Source organism: Corvus hawaiiensis, chromosome 2 (genome assembly GCF_020740725.1).
Source record: "Corvus hawaiiensis isolate bCorHaw1 chromosome 2, bCorHaw1.pri.cur, whole genome shotgun sequence".
NCBI lineage: Eukaryota > Metazoa > Chordata > Aves > Passeriformes > Corvidae > Corvus > Corvus hawaiiensis.
The window spans coordinates 97,275,090-97,290,469 of NC_063214.1; the positions used below are offsets into that span (position 1 = coordinate 97,275,090).

General features: G+C 37.9%; 1 protein-coding gene across 2 annotated transcripts in view; it reads left to right on the top strand.

Annotated features, from left to right (window-relative positions):
- The window catches only part of TUBGCP3 (tubulin gamma complex associated protein 3), a 50,518-nt gene that overhangs the window by 18,301 nt on the left and 16,837 nt on the right, over positions 1-15,380 (top strand). For both annotated transcript variants that reach the window (XM_048328013.1, XM_048328003.1), the window contains exons 6-9: positions 2,821-2,993; positions 5,781-5,899; positions 9,083-9,208; positions 12,679-12,747. In XM_048328013.1, coding sequence (XP_048183970.1) covers positions 2,821-2,993; positions 5,781-5,899; positions 9,083-9,208; positions 12,679-12,747 — 487 coding nt within the window. The remainder of the gene's footprint in view (positions 1-2,820; positions 2,994-5,780; positions 5,900-9,082; positions 9,209-12,678; positions 12,748-15,380) is intronic.

Below are 15,380 nucleotides of genomic sequence, written 5' to 3' on the forward strand. Positions count from 1 at the left end.
AAGGGGTTGGAGCATCTGATGTACGAGGGGAAGCTGAGTGAGACCTGGAGTTGCTCATCCTGGAGAAGAAAAATCTTGGGATCTTACCTCTGTAATAGTATGATGAGGGACATAGAGAAGACTGAACCAGACTGGTTTGGGTCAGAGAAAGAAAAGGAGGTAACTGGCAAAATTTGTGAGTTTATGAATCGCAGTTAATCAAAAGGGAAAAAAACCTTCTTGCATTAAGATGGGCTGCATGTTTGAGGGCGGGGACATACTGTGAAACACTGAAATGGGTTGCCCAGAGAGGTTGTGTAGTCTCTATGCTTGAAAATATTAAAAGCATGACTTGAACAATGTACCAGGTAACCTTCCCTAGCTGATCCTGCTTTGATGAGAAGGGTTGTAGGAGGTGATCTCCAGAGGTCCCTTCTAGCCTCAACCATTATATAATCCTGATACAATATAGAAAGATCTGTCAATGAGGTTATTTCATATATCTGCTTGTTTAAAAATATCAGCAGAATACCCTCTTTCTGGCTGTAGTAGTTTTGGTTCAAAATATTCATTACTTACTTATTTTCTTTCTGTGAGATAAGAATTAGGAGAAAAGCAAAGCAGGCACAAACCTTAAACAATTGCAGTACAATGAAAGAGTTTTATTACTAATAGAGTTAAAAGTAAAGAGAAAATAACAAAACAAAATTAAAGCAAATCCCCCCCTCCCTCCAGCACTTCTCTCCTTTTACCCAGCTCACACAAGGGATAACAGAACATGGGATGTTAGTCAGTGTTCCAGTTCTTGAAAAGTCTCTCTCTTATGCTTAAGGAAAAAAGGGTTTTCCTTCAGTTGCACGTGGTTCCCAAACTGCCACTAACAGCAGATCCGCCCGGAAACAATCAATCTGCTGTGTGTAGAACATCTCTCCCATGAAAAATCTCACAGTTCCTTCACACTACAAAACATGGGCCATCACATGGGGTTATTCATCTTTTTAAGGATAAGTTATTTTGGCCTGCACACAAAGGCTTTTCTTCGCCACAAGTCTCTAACAGCCTCTCACTGCTTCTATATAGCCTCGCATAGGCATTCTTCACAATCTTCACAGGCACACGAAGATACTCCATCCCCCCATGTTCTTCAAATGGATTAAAGAGACAAACAGTTTGTGGTATTACAGTTTCTTACTACGGCACGCAAGAAGGTTTTTAAGCTGCGCGCCAGAATCGCGGCACCACCCTCTTTTCTCCTGTCGCCATGCTCAGCTCCGTCCCACGGGACTCACTTCTCTTTCTCTCTGACTCTGAAACCGCCATGTTGAAGGGTGTTCTTGTTCGGGCTTTATGGTGGGGAAAGCCTCGCTCCCTCTGTGCTGCTGGCTGCGTGGTGTCCTCTTCAGTTCAGCACGGAGTGTGCTGGCTGCAGACAGGAGGCTCTGCTGGCTCCGCCGGCTCCGCATGGAGGGGAGAGGGACCCGCCTGTCCCCAGAAGCCGCGCTGGATGGGTTTAGCTGTGAGCAGTCCATGGCTGGTTTTAGCTGCCTGCGGCTCTGGGACAGTCCCCCTCAGTGACCCAGGGTCCGTGCCGCAGCGTTGGGAAAGGGGGGAAGGGGCAGTGGCCCCGGCCCGGCCCGGCGGGGCCGGGAGGCTTGGAGCCCCCCCACCTTCCGACAGGCGAGCTCCGACAAAAGGGGGAAGTCCCGCCTTTCTGTGCAGTTTAAATATGTAAATTGTGAGAAGCGTCATTGGTCTTAAAGACTGTCCATCAACTCAGGGTCAACCCAATACACTGGCATATTCTTGGTCTGACCTGTTCATGCTGTTCCATTTTATAGCAGTTTCACTGTGCTCTTTAGTCCTGTAGTCTGAGCTGAACAACCCAAATAAGATCTTTGTGAGCTTTGTTCCTCCGGAACTTCTCTTTATACCTATTTTTCTTTTTTCTGGAGTACATTCTTCTGAACAGCCAAAATTCAGTGTTGTACTCTGAGGTGTTACTAATGTTAAACACAACAGAGCTCAGTTTTCAACACTGAGACTGGTTATTCCACTGGTAGATGTGGACAGGGAGCAGAATGGACCCACTCTAATCTGGGGGGCAGAAGTTACTGGCCTGCTGACCAACCTAGATGCTCACAAGTGTGAGGGACTTGATGGGATTTATCCTAGAGTGATGAGGGAGTTGGTGGAAGACACTCTCCGTCATTTTATCAGTCCTGGCCAACCAGGGAGGTTCTGGATGATTGGCACTTGGCCAATGTGACATTTTTGCATATATAAGACTTCCTTTGTGAGGAGAACTGACAAGTTGGAAGGGAAATTGGAACTTGTCTGGATATTCCCTTCTTGATTACATTTTTAGGCACTTGATACAAGTTATCTGAAAGAGTAGACTGGCTGGAAAGTGAACTTTTTCCTCTTTCCCTATTTTCCTTTAGTTCTTTGACATGTAACTGCAGCTTCAGGTAATAACAAAAGTTAAATGTTTAGTTTTTTCTACTATGACTGTGTTTATTATTGTTATAGTACCTTTACTTTTAACCTATTTCAGCATAATTATGTTTCATCAAAGTTTATCTTTGATATGAAATCATGTATGTCAAACTTTTCTACAGGTTGGGGGGTTTTTTGAAAGTGTAGACTTATAGGAAGAAATAAATTGCTTGTATGTTCTGTACCCTTTTTTAACGTTCCTTTATTAAACCACCCCTTCCCCCCACCCCGAATGAAACATCCACAGAAAACTTGGGGCATTTCTCAAAATTTGCATCACTTCACACCATGTAGTGGGTATAGAATCAGAGTTTTTAAAGACATTTATTCCTTTTATCCTTGTAGACAATCCTATCAAGCTCCGGGCGTTGGAGATTGCCTCCGTCAGCAGCTAGGATCACGTCTTGCATGGACTTTAACTGCGAGCCAGCCTTCTTTACAAAGCACTACCTCAAAAGGCTTTTCAAATGCTGTCTCTCGTGGTGTGCCAAGGTCTAGGCGAGAAGGGGATACAAGTGGTGAGCAAAGATATAGTTGTTAAAGATAATTTTTTTCACAGTTACCTATATCCTCCATTATCTTTTCAATTATTTTGGAATCATAGCATGTTAATTTTTTGAAGAGTGTTTTTCTAGAATGTGCTTAGTAGAAGGATAGAAGCAAATATGCAAGACTAGTATATTTAGCCACAGTCTTTGGCTGGTTGTTAATTTCTCTTTTGCACTGGTTAGTTTGATTGTGATCTGGTCCTCTTAAAAGACTGACTTCATTCCAGTGTTTGTCAGAGTTAAGTGATTGTGACGTGAGCAATGATCATTCTTTTGATGATCAGAAGATGCTACTGTTTTTAGAGTTAGAAAGAGAGCTCAGTAAATAGAACTTGTTGAAATACTCATCTGTTTGTGGTTCTGTGTCTTTCAGAACTTGGAAATGTGAACTGGAATATAAAGCTCTTAAACCTATTTCTTCTTTAAATTAGCATACTGTTTACAGTGGTTGTAATTAGAGCAAGTAACATATAAAATATTGTCAATAAAATAAATATGAATATAGACTAGTAAAATAATAGAATGGTTTGAGTTGGAAGGTACCTTAAAGATCATCTTGTTCCAACTCCCCTGTCATGGAGAGGGACACCTTCCACTAGACCAGGTTGCTCAGGGAGCTATCCAGTCTATCCTTGAACACTTCCAGGGGTGGGACATCCACGACTTCTCTGGGCACCCTGTTCCAGTGCCTCATGAGCCCTCACAGTAAAGAATTTCTTCCTAAATTCCCAATATTGCTAATTTACTTCCATGATTAAGTGGCTGTAAACTTGAAACTGATGCCTAGAGGATCTATTCTGAATTTACACAAGTGTAACTAAGGAGGATTGTTTAACAGGTGATCTCTGTGACAACTCCTTTACTGTAAAAGTGGCAGACTTTTCTGAATAAGTGAGCTGATGGCAGATGTACTCATCCCATTATTCTCTGGCAAAGAAAGATAAGAGATGCAGGCTTTTGTCTGTGGTTTTTTGTTTTGGCTTTTTTTACCTTCTATACAAATAAGTGTGGATATTAAGGAACTAAAATATAGCCTGTCTGCCAGCCTCTGCATTTTGGAGTAGCAGTGTACAAAACAGTCAGTGGCTTATAGATCAGAGTTGTACTGGTGCATCTGAGGGCAACATTTGGCATTTAGAACCTAATTAACAAGACCATTGATGTGCAAGAAGATGTGTGTGCGTGTGTATATAATGTAAATACGTGTTTTATATATGTGGTAGATTTAATATATACCAAAATAGGAGAAAAGAAAAAATAGAAAAAGGAGTAGAAAAAAGCATAGGAAAAAGAAATAGAAAGACATGTAAAATCTATCACTGCCTCTTAATTTATGATACAGATTGCTATAAAAAACAATTCTTCTTCCGTTGAGTCAGCCAGCAGCTGTGACTTTGGTTCCTATGTGGGATGGGTATAAAGACTGATAGTTGTCTTAAATGTAGTCACTTGCTGGTGTAGAAATAGAAGTAGGACTGCATTCAGAATATAGAAGTCTATTATCAAGAAGATACATTTCTATGAATAATGGATTCTTGTAATTAATTTTTTTCTCCTAAAGTTACTTGCTTTTATTTGAAGTTTTCTTACTGTTACATCTACACACAGAGTATAAAAAGGCACATTGTATGGCTGATGTTAATACTTTTGTACTATATCAATTAAAGAAATACGCACTTACATCTTTTACCATTTCACTACAAGTTCCTAAGAGGGACAACTTACTCATGCACATCTTAATGTTATGAGGGCAGACTGAGATTTAAATGGTATTGTGAAGACTACTTTTGCTGAAATAAGAGTAGAATTTAATTTTTCTTGGGTTTTTTTTTTCTGGAAAAGTGGATTGTTGGGGAGGCAAACTGACAAGAGTAAGAGTGCTGTCTAAATTGGGAGAAGCATGCTGTAGCATCTCAATTTCTGGATAGTTGTTGTTAAAATTGTTTAACTCTTGAAATCTTAAATGAAGTTACAAAAGCGCATGGTGATGGTTTGCCCAGAAAAAGTGGGGATAGTTTCAATGGCCTGCACAGTGCCTTTTTTGATCTTATGTTTCCTTTAAATCCATAAATATCTTACATCTCTAACACAGTCTAACCTCTAACTAGAGATAGAAAACAGAAGCAAACTGTATTCTACAATAGCAAAGGCTTTACTAAATCAAAGATGTACTTATCTTCAGACAGTGTTTACGCTTAAATGTTTTCCAGCTCCGTGACTAATATGCAGTCTAATTTGATCAGTCTTCTCACTGAGCAGTGGCATATGTAATTGAAAGCCATTATGAAACAAACAGCTCTTCCTTCTGGATTAACTGTCCTTTTCCTAGGTGAATGTAGAAGAGGTTATTCTGTAAGTCTACAGTCTAATTTAACAACTTCATCTCTTTGTTCAAAGAAAGATAAAGTTGCTGTGGTGCTTGCCTCAGAACTTGCACTGGTGTTGGATCAGGAGAGATAACAAGTTTAAGAACTGGCTGATGTGTTGGTTAAAATAGGGCATGCCTTGTGCCATACAAGCTGATTGCTCTGAGAGAACCACAGGTAGCATTAGAGGCAGGTAAAGGCAATCTTGGGCTTTCCTGTCAGATTAAGAGGACCTAAAACACTTCTTTGTGGGTTACAAGCACAGGCTTTGTAGTTGTTATAGTTTGGGGTTTTTTTGGCTATTCTAAATAGTTCTTCAAAGTTGTAATCAAAACTAATTTTCTCAACAAATCTAAATACTTGTTTTGTTTTTGATTTTTTTCTTTTCCAGGTTCTGTTGAAATAACAGAAGCAAATCTTGTAAGAGATGTTTTATATGTCTTCCAGGGAATAGATGGCAAAACCATCAAAATGTGCAATTCTGAAAATTGCTACAAAGTGGAAGGAAAGGTACTGTATGGTGACTTGTATTTCATATGTGTGCAGAGAAGTATATAGGGGGAAAAATAGCCATGAGAAACATGTAAAAAAGTTAAAATATTATTACAAGTCTTTATTCCCTCTACCAGCCTTTTTTTTTCCTTTGTGCTGGTGTTGGTTGGTTGGTTTTATTTGTTTTGTTTTTGTGAGCTCTTTTGTTAATACAACAGAGTAGTTTCAACAGTAGTAGTTGAAAATCAATTGGGTAAATTAGATGCCAGAAAGAAACTGTAGCATTTCACAAGATATGAATAGCCTCCCAACTCCTAATCCAGTAGAAGGATTCATAAGTTACGGCTTTGAGGACTTCTGTCAACATTTCCCCTCTCCAGTGTATAAGAATTAATATAAAGCAGATGCAGGCATTTGACTACGTTATTATTGAATTAAGTTTAACAGCTTGAGATGTGGAATGAATGCTAGCCACTTGATGTTATGGGCCTGATTACAATTATAAGTGATCAGATGCAGATTACCTGAGAAAGGAAGGACTGGTAGTAGAACTGAAGAAAGGCCTCATGTGAATTTGAATGAAGATATCAAATAGGGGACAAAAGAATAGGAGAGATGCCTGAGAGACTTTGCTTTAAGGTGGTGAGATGTTAAACCTATTTGCAATTCAAAAAAACCCTAGAGTGAGATTGGGTCAGCTGAACGAAGAAAAAAAAGTGGCTCTAGTTGCTTTAGCATCTTCATATTCCGTATTTAGACAGTACAGCTTCAGTGTTCAGTTTCTGCTAATTGGTTTTCATATTCTTGCTTAGATGGAAAGACGATACTTTCAATTTTTACTTCTATTAAAAACTTTCTATGACAGTATTACATAGTCCTTAAATGGTGGGGAAATTACTTTTGGTCCATTTCATGTGCCAAGAGCATGGTAGACAGGTCTTAATGTTGGTACCTGAGTTAATTTCCTTTTTTCCTTCATAATAGTTGCAAAAAGTGAGATGTGTAGTTGTTCACCATTACTTTACAATGACATTTACAGCTGCTTCATGGAGGGAAAAATGAAAAACTCAACTCTTGTTAAATAAGTTAAATCTTATTAATTAACAGATTCTTAATAAACATCTACCTGTAGATGATGCAAAGTTTATAATTCCTCAACACCTTCACTGAGTTAATTATATTTCATATGTAAATTTATATCTGGCAAAAGAAGGGTAGCATAATATATTTTTCTAGAGGAATGTGAAGAAAACTTAGTTAGCGATTACAAAATTGGCAATGGATTTCATTGTTTTTCTGTGTAGCTTTCATATCCAATAGGCTGGTTTGAGGTCAGAAGCTGTTTTACTTGGAACTTGTAATTCAAGGAGTTTAATTACTGACCACAAGCCAGCTGAATAATCTTTGCCTGAGAACTTTGCCTTCAGTTATTTTAGTGAGGTCAGTTGTCTTCCATTCTTCCTTATTGGCACTTGGACTGAGCTACCGGACCCAGTGAAGATGAGATTGACTCACCAGAGCTGCAGCTGGAACCACTTCTGACAAACAAGGAGGACCAAGATCATACTTCCTTTAGCTGTATTGACTGCACATTAGGCAAAATAGTAGTCAAAGCATGTAGTTCTTCCTCAGCTTACAAAGAAAATCTCATTATACACAGTCTGGGCTGTTGGGTTTTTTTCCAGAAAGAAACACACTTTGTAAGGTGCTATTCTTGCTGAAATGTTTCCTAATCTTAGTGTTAATATTAGGTCTGGTGGTGACATTCAGCACTGTATAAGATAGCAGCCTCTGATTTGATCTAAGACATACAAATGTAATAACACCAAGCCAATTTTGCTTGTTCCTCATTTAATTCCAGTGGATGTGTGTTGTGCTCAGTGTTTGCCAAGTACTCTGCACTTGCAGAATTCTAAATAGTTCTTATGTCATCTCTTTGGGTTTTAGCTGCGGGCAGGGTTTCTGTGTCCAATTATGCTTGTTTGGGCTGGAATTTACCCTACAGAAGTTGTTCAAGAAGTTAAAGCTGTACCTCTGTGGGTAAACAAGAGGGCTAGGGACTGAACTCTGGTCTTACAAGCAAATGCTGCAGCCTGGTTCAAGCCCACACTGGTGTGGCTAACACACTCTGACACTAATTGTTATCTTGGAGAATGCCTGTACTGTTAACTAAAAGGTTTAATGAATGAGATTGATTTCTAGTTCTTTGGCAGCTTAACTTCTTACAATACTTCCTTGCTTTAGTTTCGACTGTTCCAAGCTGGCTGTCAACGGTAAAATTGTCTGTAGGGGTGGGATAGGTCCAGTTGCTGTGGGTAAGAGTTAGTGTCTGCCTCTTGGTCTATTTTATCAGTCAGATTGTTTGGGGTTTTTTATTCAATGAAATTTTGAATACTTGATTATAGTGTTCTTGAGTAATATGGTGAAATGTGGTAGAAGAATATCTCAAGTAGGAGCAGTGTCTTATCTGTTGGTAATTTAGAGGAAGAAATGCGCATTTCATTCAGATGAAAATAGTGGTAGCTAAATAGAGTGTTGAGACTAAGGTGGGCTTGCAAGGTGAGTGAGATACTAGAAGAAAACCAGAAACACACTAGAAGAGTTCAGAAGGATATATGATTAAATAACTTATAAAAGCTGGACTTAAACTTGGAAGTTGGGTTCTGCAAGTTTGTTCCTGATGCCTAGTCAGGCATTGGGTCATTTATTTTCTATTAAAGGTTTCTTTCACATGTAACAATAACTGATTATTTTGTCAAAGCTTTTTCATTAGTTTCATTCATTAACACCTCTGCTAGAACTCTCATATTTTCAGTCTTGCTGGTTGTCAGGATAAGATCAAGTCTGATTCTACAACACGAAACTGCAGATCTCTTCCTTTCTTCTGAAGACCATTTTGTTGCTGCCATAGTTGCCTAATGTAAAAAGTGTATGAATACTGCTACAATAAGATTTCTAAAAGAGAAAGTCTCAGAATTGCCAGTAGTTTGGTGCTGCTGCCTTTTCAACACGTGTGTACAAATTCAATGCTAATTACATGGTTGTCTGCTTTTTTTTGCACTATCTGTGCTGTAGAATGTAAAATGATTGTTTCTTTATCTGGCTTTTTTTTTATGAGGCAGAGGGACCTTTGTGAAGAAACCAGTATTGGCATGACAGATTTGACTTAATTGCAAACTGTTGTTTCTGTTTACTTTATAGGTGAGCTTGTCCAAATCCCTCCGAGATACTACAAGTAGACTTGCAGAGTTGGGGTGGCTACATAATAAAATAAGAAAATATACAGACCAGAGGAGTTTGGATCGTGCATTTGGACTTGTCGGACAGGTGAGTCAGCTAAAAAAAAGTTCTAACTACAATATTTGGTCTTGTTTTGCTAAGAAACTACTTAGTAAATGCAGTGCTAGAGTGGTGCATAAACTTTGGAGCTTGGATCATTCATCATCTGATTTACTCCTTTTGTGGATGCTGCATTTGATATGGGTCATAGTCAGAAGGCAAGGAAGAGGCATTGGCTCTTGCTGGTCTTAAGGATTTGCCCCTGTAATTAGTAGCTGGAAACTCTCATAAATTCCTTTTCCTAATTTTTTTTTTTTTTTTAATAATATTTTAAAATTATTCATGCATGTTCATAAACAAAAACATTTCTTAAATGGGATGGTGCCATCCCTGAGTTAATTAATGACCAATTCAGTTGTTAGTGACGTGTGCAGGAGACATTCTTGTCAGCTATTGTTGATGTTCATGTGTTAGTACTGCACTAGCTTACATAAAATGCAAATAGTCCATTATCTTCTGCCCTCTTTTGAATACAGCATCAAAAGAATATTAATTTTTGTTTTTATAGGTTTCATCATCATGATTTATAGTCTACAGTAACTTCACTGCTGCTGTAATACCCAAAACCACATTTACTGCTAAGACATTCCCGTTTCCTCTCACTTGCTCCCTCTGTAAAACTGGATATTATCCCTTCTGAGTCGACAGAAATGTTATCCTTGCCTCTAGCCATAACATCCTACCTAATCTGCCAAGAAATTGAAGTGCTTCTCCCTTCAATCTAATTTTTCTTAAGAGGTCAGTAGAGACACTGTAGTGCTTCCTACTTTTCTAATGTTTTATTCTGTTCCATTCTGTCTCTTATTCTAAGTAACCTTTCCAGTTACATATAAGTAATTATTTTTCTACTGATCCAATGCTGATTTCCATGCTTTGTATGGTAGTGCTACTGTGTATGCATTTTCTTTGGACTCTCCCCTTTATATCTGGGTGAAATTTGGTTCTTTATCTAGCAGCTTCCTGCTTGTGCTTATTTTTACTGTCTCTGGCTTTAATCTTCAAGTTTACAATAAGGGGAGAACTTTAATTCTTCAGTGAATTTAAATGTGCAGTATCTTGGTTTCTGTATGCAGGTTTCAGATCCTGTGCAGAAGGCTGTGCAGTTAAGTTACCTGAATCTGCATAGCTCTAGTGCTGCTAATCTTGCTTGAGGCAAGCACTTGTGTATATTTCTAGGACATAAGCGTTCAAATAAAAACTTATATTCCACTCTTGCTGTCAGTATCTGGGCACAGAGTATGCCTTCATGCTCTTCATAGCTTTTATAGCTGAGAATTTCAGGTGCTGCACACTGTGCATTAAGGAATTTAGCACAAGAATATATGTTGTGTTATAAAGCATCTTTTGCCTAATGTTCTAAAAGATTGATTGTGTAAACCCCTGTTTAAATCAGGTGTAGAATAAGATGTCTGTCACCTCTTTTGTTATGATTCTGGTGACTGTTTTTACCACACAAAATGTCAGGTATTAACATTAGAAGTAGAGATATAACAATATATTACACTTTTTTCTGACTTTGCTGATTAATATCTAAGTTCTAATTTGTCCTCAGAAAATAAAAAGAATAATCGGCAGTTAATTATAATTTGCCTTGTTCTTTGGCATTTTGCCCATTTAGATCCAGTTGAGCCAGTGGGCATTTTAACTTTTTTCTGTTTACTTCCTCAATTCTCTTTTGCTGCAGACCAAATCAGAATTCTAGGATAATGTCCAGTTTTTCTGTATCAGTTTGGGAAGCAAAAGTCTCTGGTTTGTGATGCAGGAATTGGTACTGGATGTAAACTTTAATTTGTAAAGCTTCTCTGAAAAATTGGTGACCAGTTGGATCCTGGCTACTAAATCATTAAAGTCAATGATTTCTGTTCTTCCTTTTTGAGCAAAACAGTGCCTTTGATTGTTTTCTTGGAGGCTCTGCTCTACCCTCTATCTTGGCAAGTGCCACTTTAATAGGTTCAAAAATCTACTGAAGAAGCAAGTGAGAAGAAATGAAAAGTGGAGTTACGCATAAAGGGATTTCTTTTTGCCCTTCAGTATCCTCTGGAATAAAATGAATGTCAAATTTCTTTGTAATTTATAGTGTCAAGTTGAAGAAAGGAACCTCCTTTCCCTAAAAAAGATACAATGGCAAGATTAATGACTTTTTTTTTCCTAGGCTTCTTAGCTGCTTAGCAGGAAAGAAGATTTATTTTCTCCTTGTGCTTCTAGAAATGATTTCTGCCTTTTACATATTCTAATGAATAAATATTTTACTTCAAGTTCTTGGGTTCTTTCTGTGAAGTTTTCCTTATTTTTTCCAAATTCTTTTGACTGTAATTCTAAAAGATCTTGAGGGGAAAGTGCTGGGAAATTTCCCATTTAAAAAAAAAAAATCCATTAAAATAGATATCAAATTCATTAGCTCAGAATTGGTTAGAAAATTTTGAAGAATTTGTGTGTGTGCATGGGAGTATTGTTCCAAGTAACCAAACAAAAAACTTTAGGCACTTTTTGGGGGGTTTAAAAGTCTTTTTAACTTAGTCCCAAATTAATGAGCCATGTTTTTAGTTCTGTTTTGAAAAATGTGTTGCAGGCAATTTTTTAGTCTGTGTGTTAGGTTAAGATCATTACAAAACCAAAGCAAGACACCCCCCCCCCCCCCACCTTAAACTGTAGAAAATATTTATCACTAAACAAATATTATTTCAGGAATTGTTTTTAAAATTTATCTTGAGTTTTAAACAACCTAAAATAGCTGTGCCTAGAATTGTTTTACAAAGCAGGGTTTTTGCTTTAGTTCAGGCCTGAATTAACTTCTGCCCATTTTACAGATTTCTTAAGATATACTTCGTAATGTTCATTTCTTCCATGTCAAGTGAAGAATCATATATAACTCTGACTTGATAAAAGGGCAAAAATTTAGAGTACTTGATCCCGCAGCACTTACTGGGAGTATTTTTTTTTTGAGCATTGTGTTTTCTTGTTCATGTCATATAGTCTATACTGTAAATATAAAAATAATTGCCTAACTTCTGTGTTCTGTTGTTAGAGGCCTTCCTGAAAGGTAAACTCTATTACTTCACTGCATAGTGTATCTTACATGATTATTAAAAAAAAATCTTCAACTGGGTCATGTTATAATTTGTACATCCCTGTGCTAATTATTAATGCCATTGCTGAGATGATACATCTACTTGAAGAGTTACACTTGTCATAGTTTAATCTGTTGATATAGTTAAGACAGCGAGAAACAAGGTCACTTGATAATGTATATATATTCTTGGAAAAGGTGTATGCAGCTCTTAGGGAAGCACTTACATGTTTGGCCATTTCTCTAAGAATTGGCTTTTATGCTGAAACTTGTAGAATGATTGCATTCAGGAATTTTCTGACTATGTTGGAAGTGTGGTGATAGAATCAAATCAGAAAGATTTCTCCTCATTACTTTTCCTTTTTTTTTTTTCTTTCCCCTTCTCTTACAGAGTTTTTGTGCTGCCTTACATCAGGAACTTAAAGAATACTACCGACTTCTGTCTGTTTTACATTCTCAGGTGAGTTAAGTGGTACGTATTCAACTTTACTGTTTTGTTCTACATTATCTAAATAGCTCCTATAAAGGTATACCTACCTATTCTGTTAGAATGTGAAGGATCTACAGCAGTTTCTGTTGACAGTGAAGACAATTCTCTGTAACTTGCATACTTCTTACTCTTTGAATGTATATGCCCTTGAATCTTTTTCTCTTAGGAATTCATTGGTATTTGATATGTTACATAAGCAAGGAATACAATGTGTATTTCTAAGTCTCTGTCCCTGTTTTGCATCCTGTCAGTTTCATCTTGCATAATATCTTTATCATTCAAATCCCAAACAATGTGACACATCCTTGAGGGGAGAAAAAACCAATCTTTATTTCAAGCAGTGCATGATTCAGCAGCTAGTAATAACAGTTGCAACTTTCTTTTCTGTGTGGGGCAGTTTGTTCATCTTTTTTTGTCCCTTTGTTTTCTGAGAGTAAAGACATCTGTTCTGCAGATGTTTCAGTGTTTTACTATTTTTCTGTAATGTATAGACCAACTCAGTGCTGATAATCTTGCAGTTTGTCCACAAATATTTGTAGATAAGTGCATCTAGATACTGTATCTAAAATTAAAGTAAAATAAACATTTTTCTTCTGCTTGCCTTTTTTAAAGGGTTTTTAAGGGGTTCATTACTTGTAATGGTGAAAAATTTATTCTGAGAATTGACTTACAGCTAAATTAAACTGCCTTTTAAAAATTCTAACTTCAATAAGATCTTTATAGTTTGTCATAGGCTTTTGTAAATGTTTTCAAAGCATTGTTCTTTTTAACTCACTTGCAGTTCTTGAATATTCTTGACTTTTGGAATGCTTGTTATATATACTTTTTGCTTGTTTTTCCTGGCTATTATCCAGTTGTTCCTTTTGTAGTTACTTCTTGCTCTGTCCAAAATATGTTTTCTCTCTTGGTTTGCTGAAGCTTTAATTTATTCTAACTTCTAAAACTTCTTGACCATGAAAATATTTGACTACTTTGAAATGCAGTTTTGTCTACCTTTCCTGCTCCACCAAACCTTTCAAAAGAAGAGATGAGTACGGTGGGAGGGAAAGCCTGTAAGGAGAAAACGAAAAGAAAGTTCTGGGGTTACTTATTTTCAAGCTGCATTTGCCTTTGTGGTGGGTTGACCCTGGGCAGCAGTCAAGCACCCACCCAGCTTCTTGCTCCCCCCTGTCTCTTGAGGAATGGGGAGAAAATAGAAGGAAGACAAAAAGGCAAGTCAATCAAGTTAGTGATGGTTTAGAAGGGAAAGCAAAATCTGTGCGTGCAAGCAAAGCAAAGTAGGGAGTTCATTCACTACTTTCCATCAGCAGGCAGATGTCCAGCTGCTTCTGGCAAGCAGGGTCTCAGGATGCTTAACACTTGCTTGGGAAGAAAAACTCCATCACCACAAATGTTCCTACTTGCTTCTCCTTTCCCTGAGCTTTTTTTTTTTTCCTGAGAAAGCTCTTTGTCCTCCATAAGCTTGGAAGTGGTTTTCCAGGATTAGTTGCTATCCCAAGGAATGAAGTGAGTCTCACTGATGTGTAGCTCTATGGCTCCTCCTTCTTGAAGAGAGGAGTGATATTTGCTTTCTCAGGGTCGTCAGAAACTGCCTCTAATTGTGGTGTTGCAAAAATAATGGAGAGTGGCCTTGCAGTGACATTGGCCAGCTCCCTCCCTCGACACTTATTGGTGCATCCCATTAGGTCCCACAGACTTAAGCATATCCTGTTTGTTTGGTGACCCTAGCCTGATCCTTTTCTACTCAGTCTTCCATGTTCCAGACTCCTCTTCTTATCTTGACATCTGGTCTACCCAACAGCAAATTTTAGCAAAATACCAAGGCAAAAAGGGCATTAAGTACCTTAGCATTTTCCATTTTTCCTGTCAGCCCTTTCCTAGCATCATTCAGTAGTTAGATACACATTTTTCCCAGTCTTACTTTTACTGCTGTTCTTGTTGCTCTTCATGTTCCTTGCCAGGTTCATCTTCAGTGTTAGAGTTCATGCGTGCATTGAGCATGTTGATTAATTGCATTTTCATAGAGAACAGTCAATACAGTGTCTGTAATGCTTTGCAGCAGCAGCAGACTGGAGTTTCTGGGGAATCTAGGTCCCTCAGCACCTAACTGAAGGGGGTCCCTGAATCATGTTATGTTTGGATTTTCAGAAGCTCCTGGCAACATTCCTTCCCAAAGGTGTGAAATGAAGGAGATCTAGCAGTGGAGGAGAAATTCTTTTGTGGCTTGCAGGGTGGAAAGGATTGAAAGTCTCACTGCAGAATGGAGAGAAAAACTGTACCTTTCAGCTTCCTGAAAACATGTACAAAATTGACTTGAAATTAAATGTATGCAGCATTCTTAGATTCAGGAGATTGTACAGGCTGCCAGCTTAGGAGTTGTTAACTGCAGTTCCAGAGAGCAGTACAGGCATAGAACAACAAGAATCTTGGTAAAGGGTTCTATACTCTCTTTATAACTTATGATGTCTTCAGAGATTCCCCCGAGCATGTTTCTGCCCTTGAAACAGTAATCCTAAACATAGTGTGTACTATTCCATAAGTGTCTCTGGTCTTTTTCTTGCAGGTTGTTTTCACTTTGCAGCCCATTTAAAAATGCAGTTCCA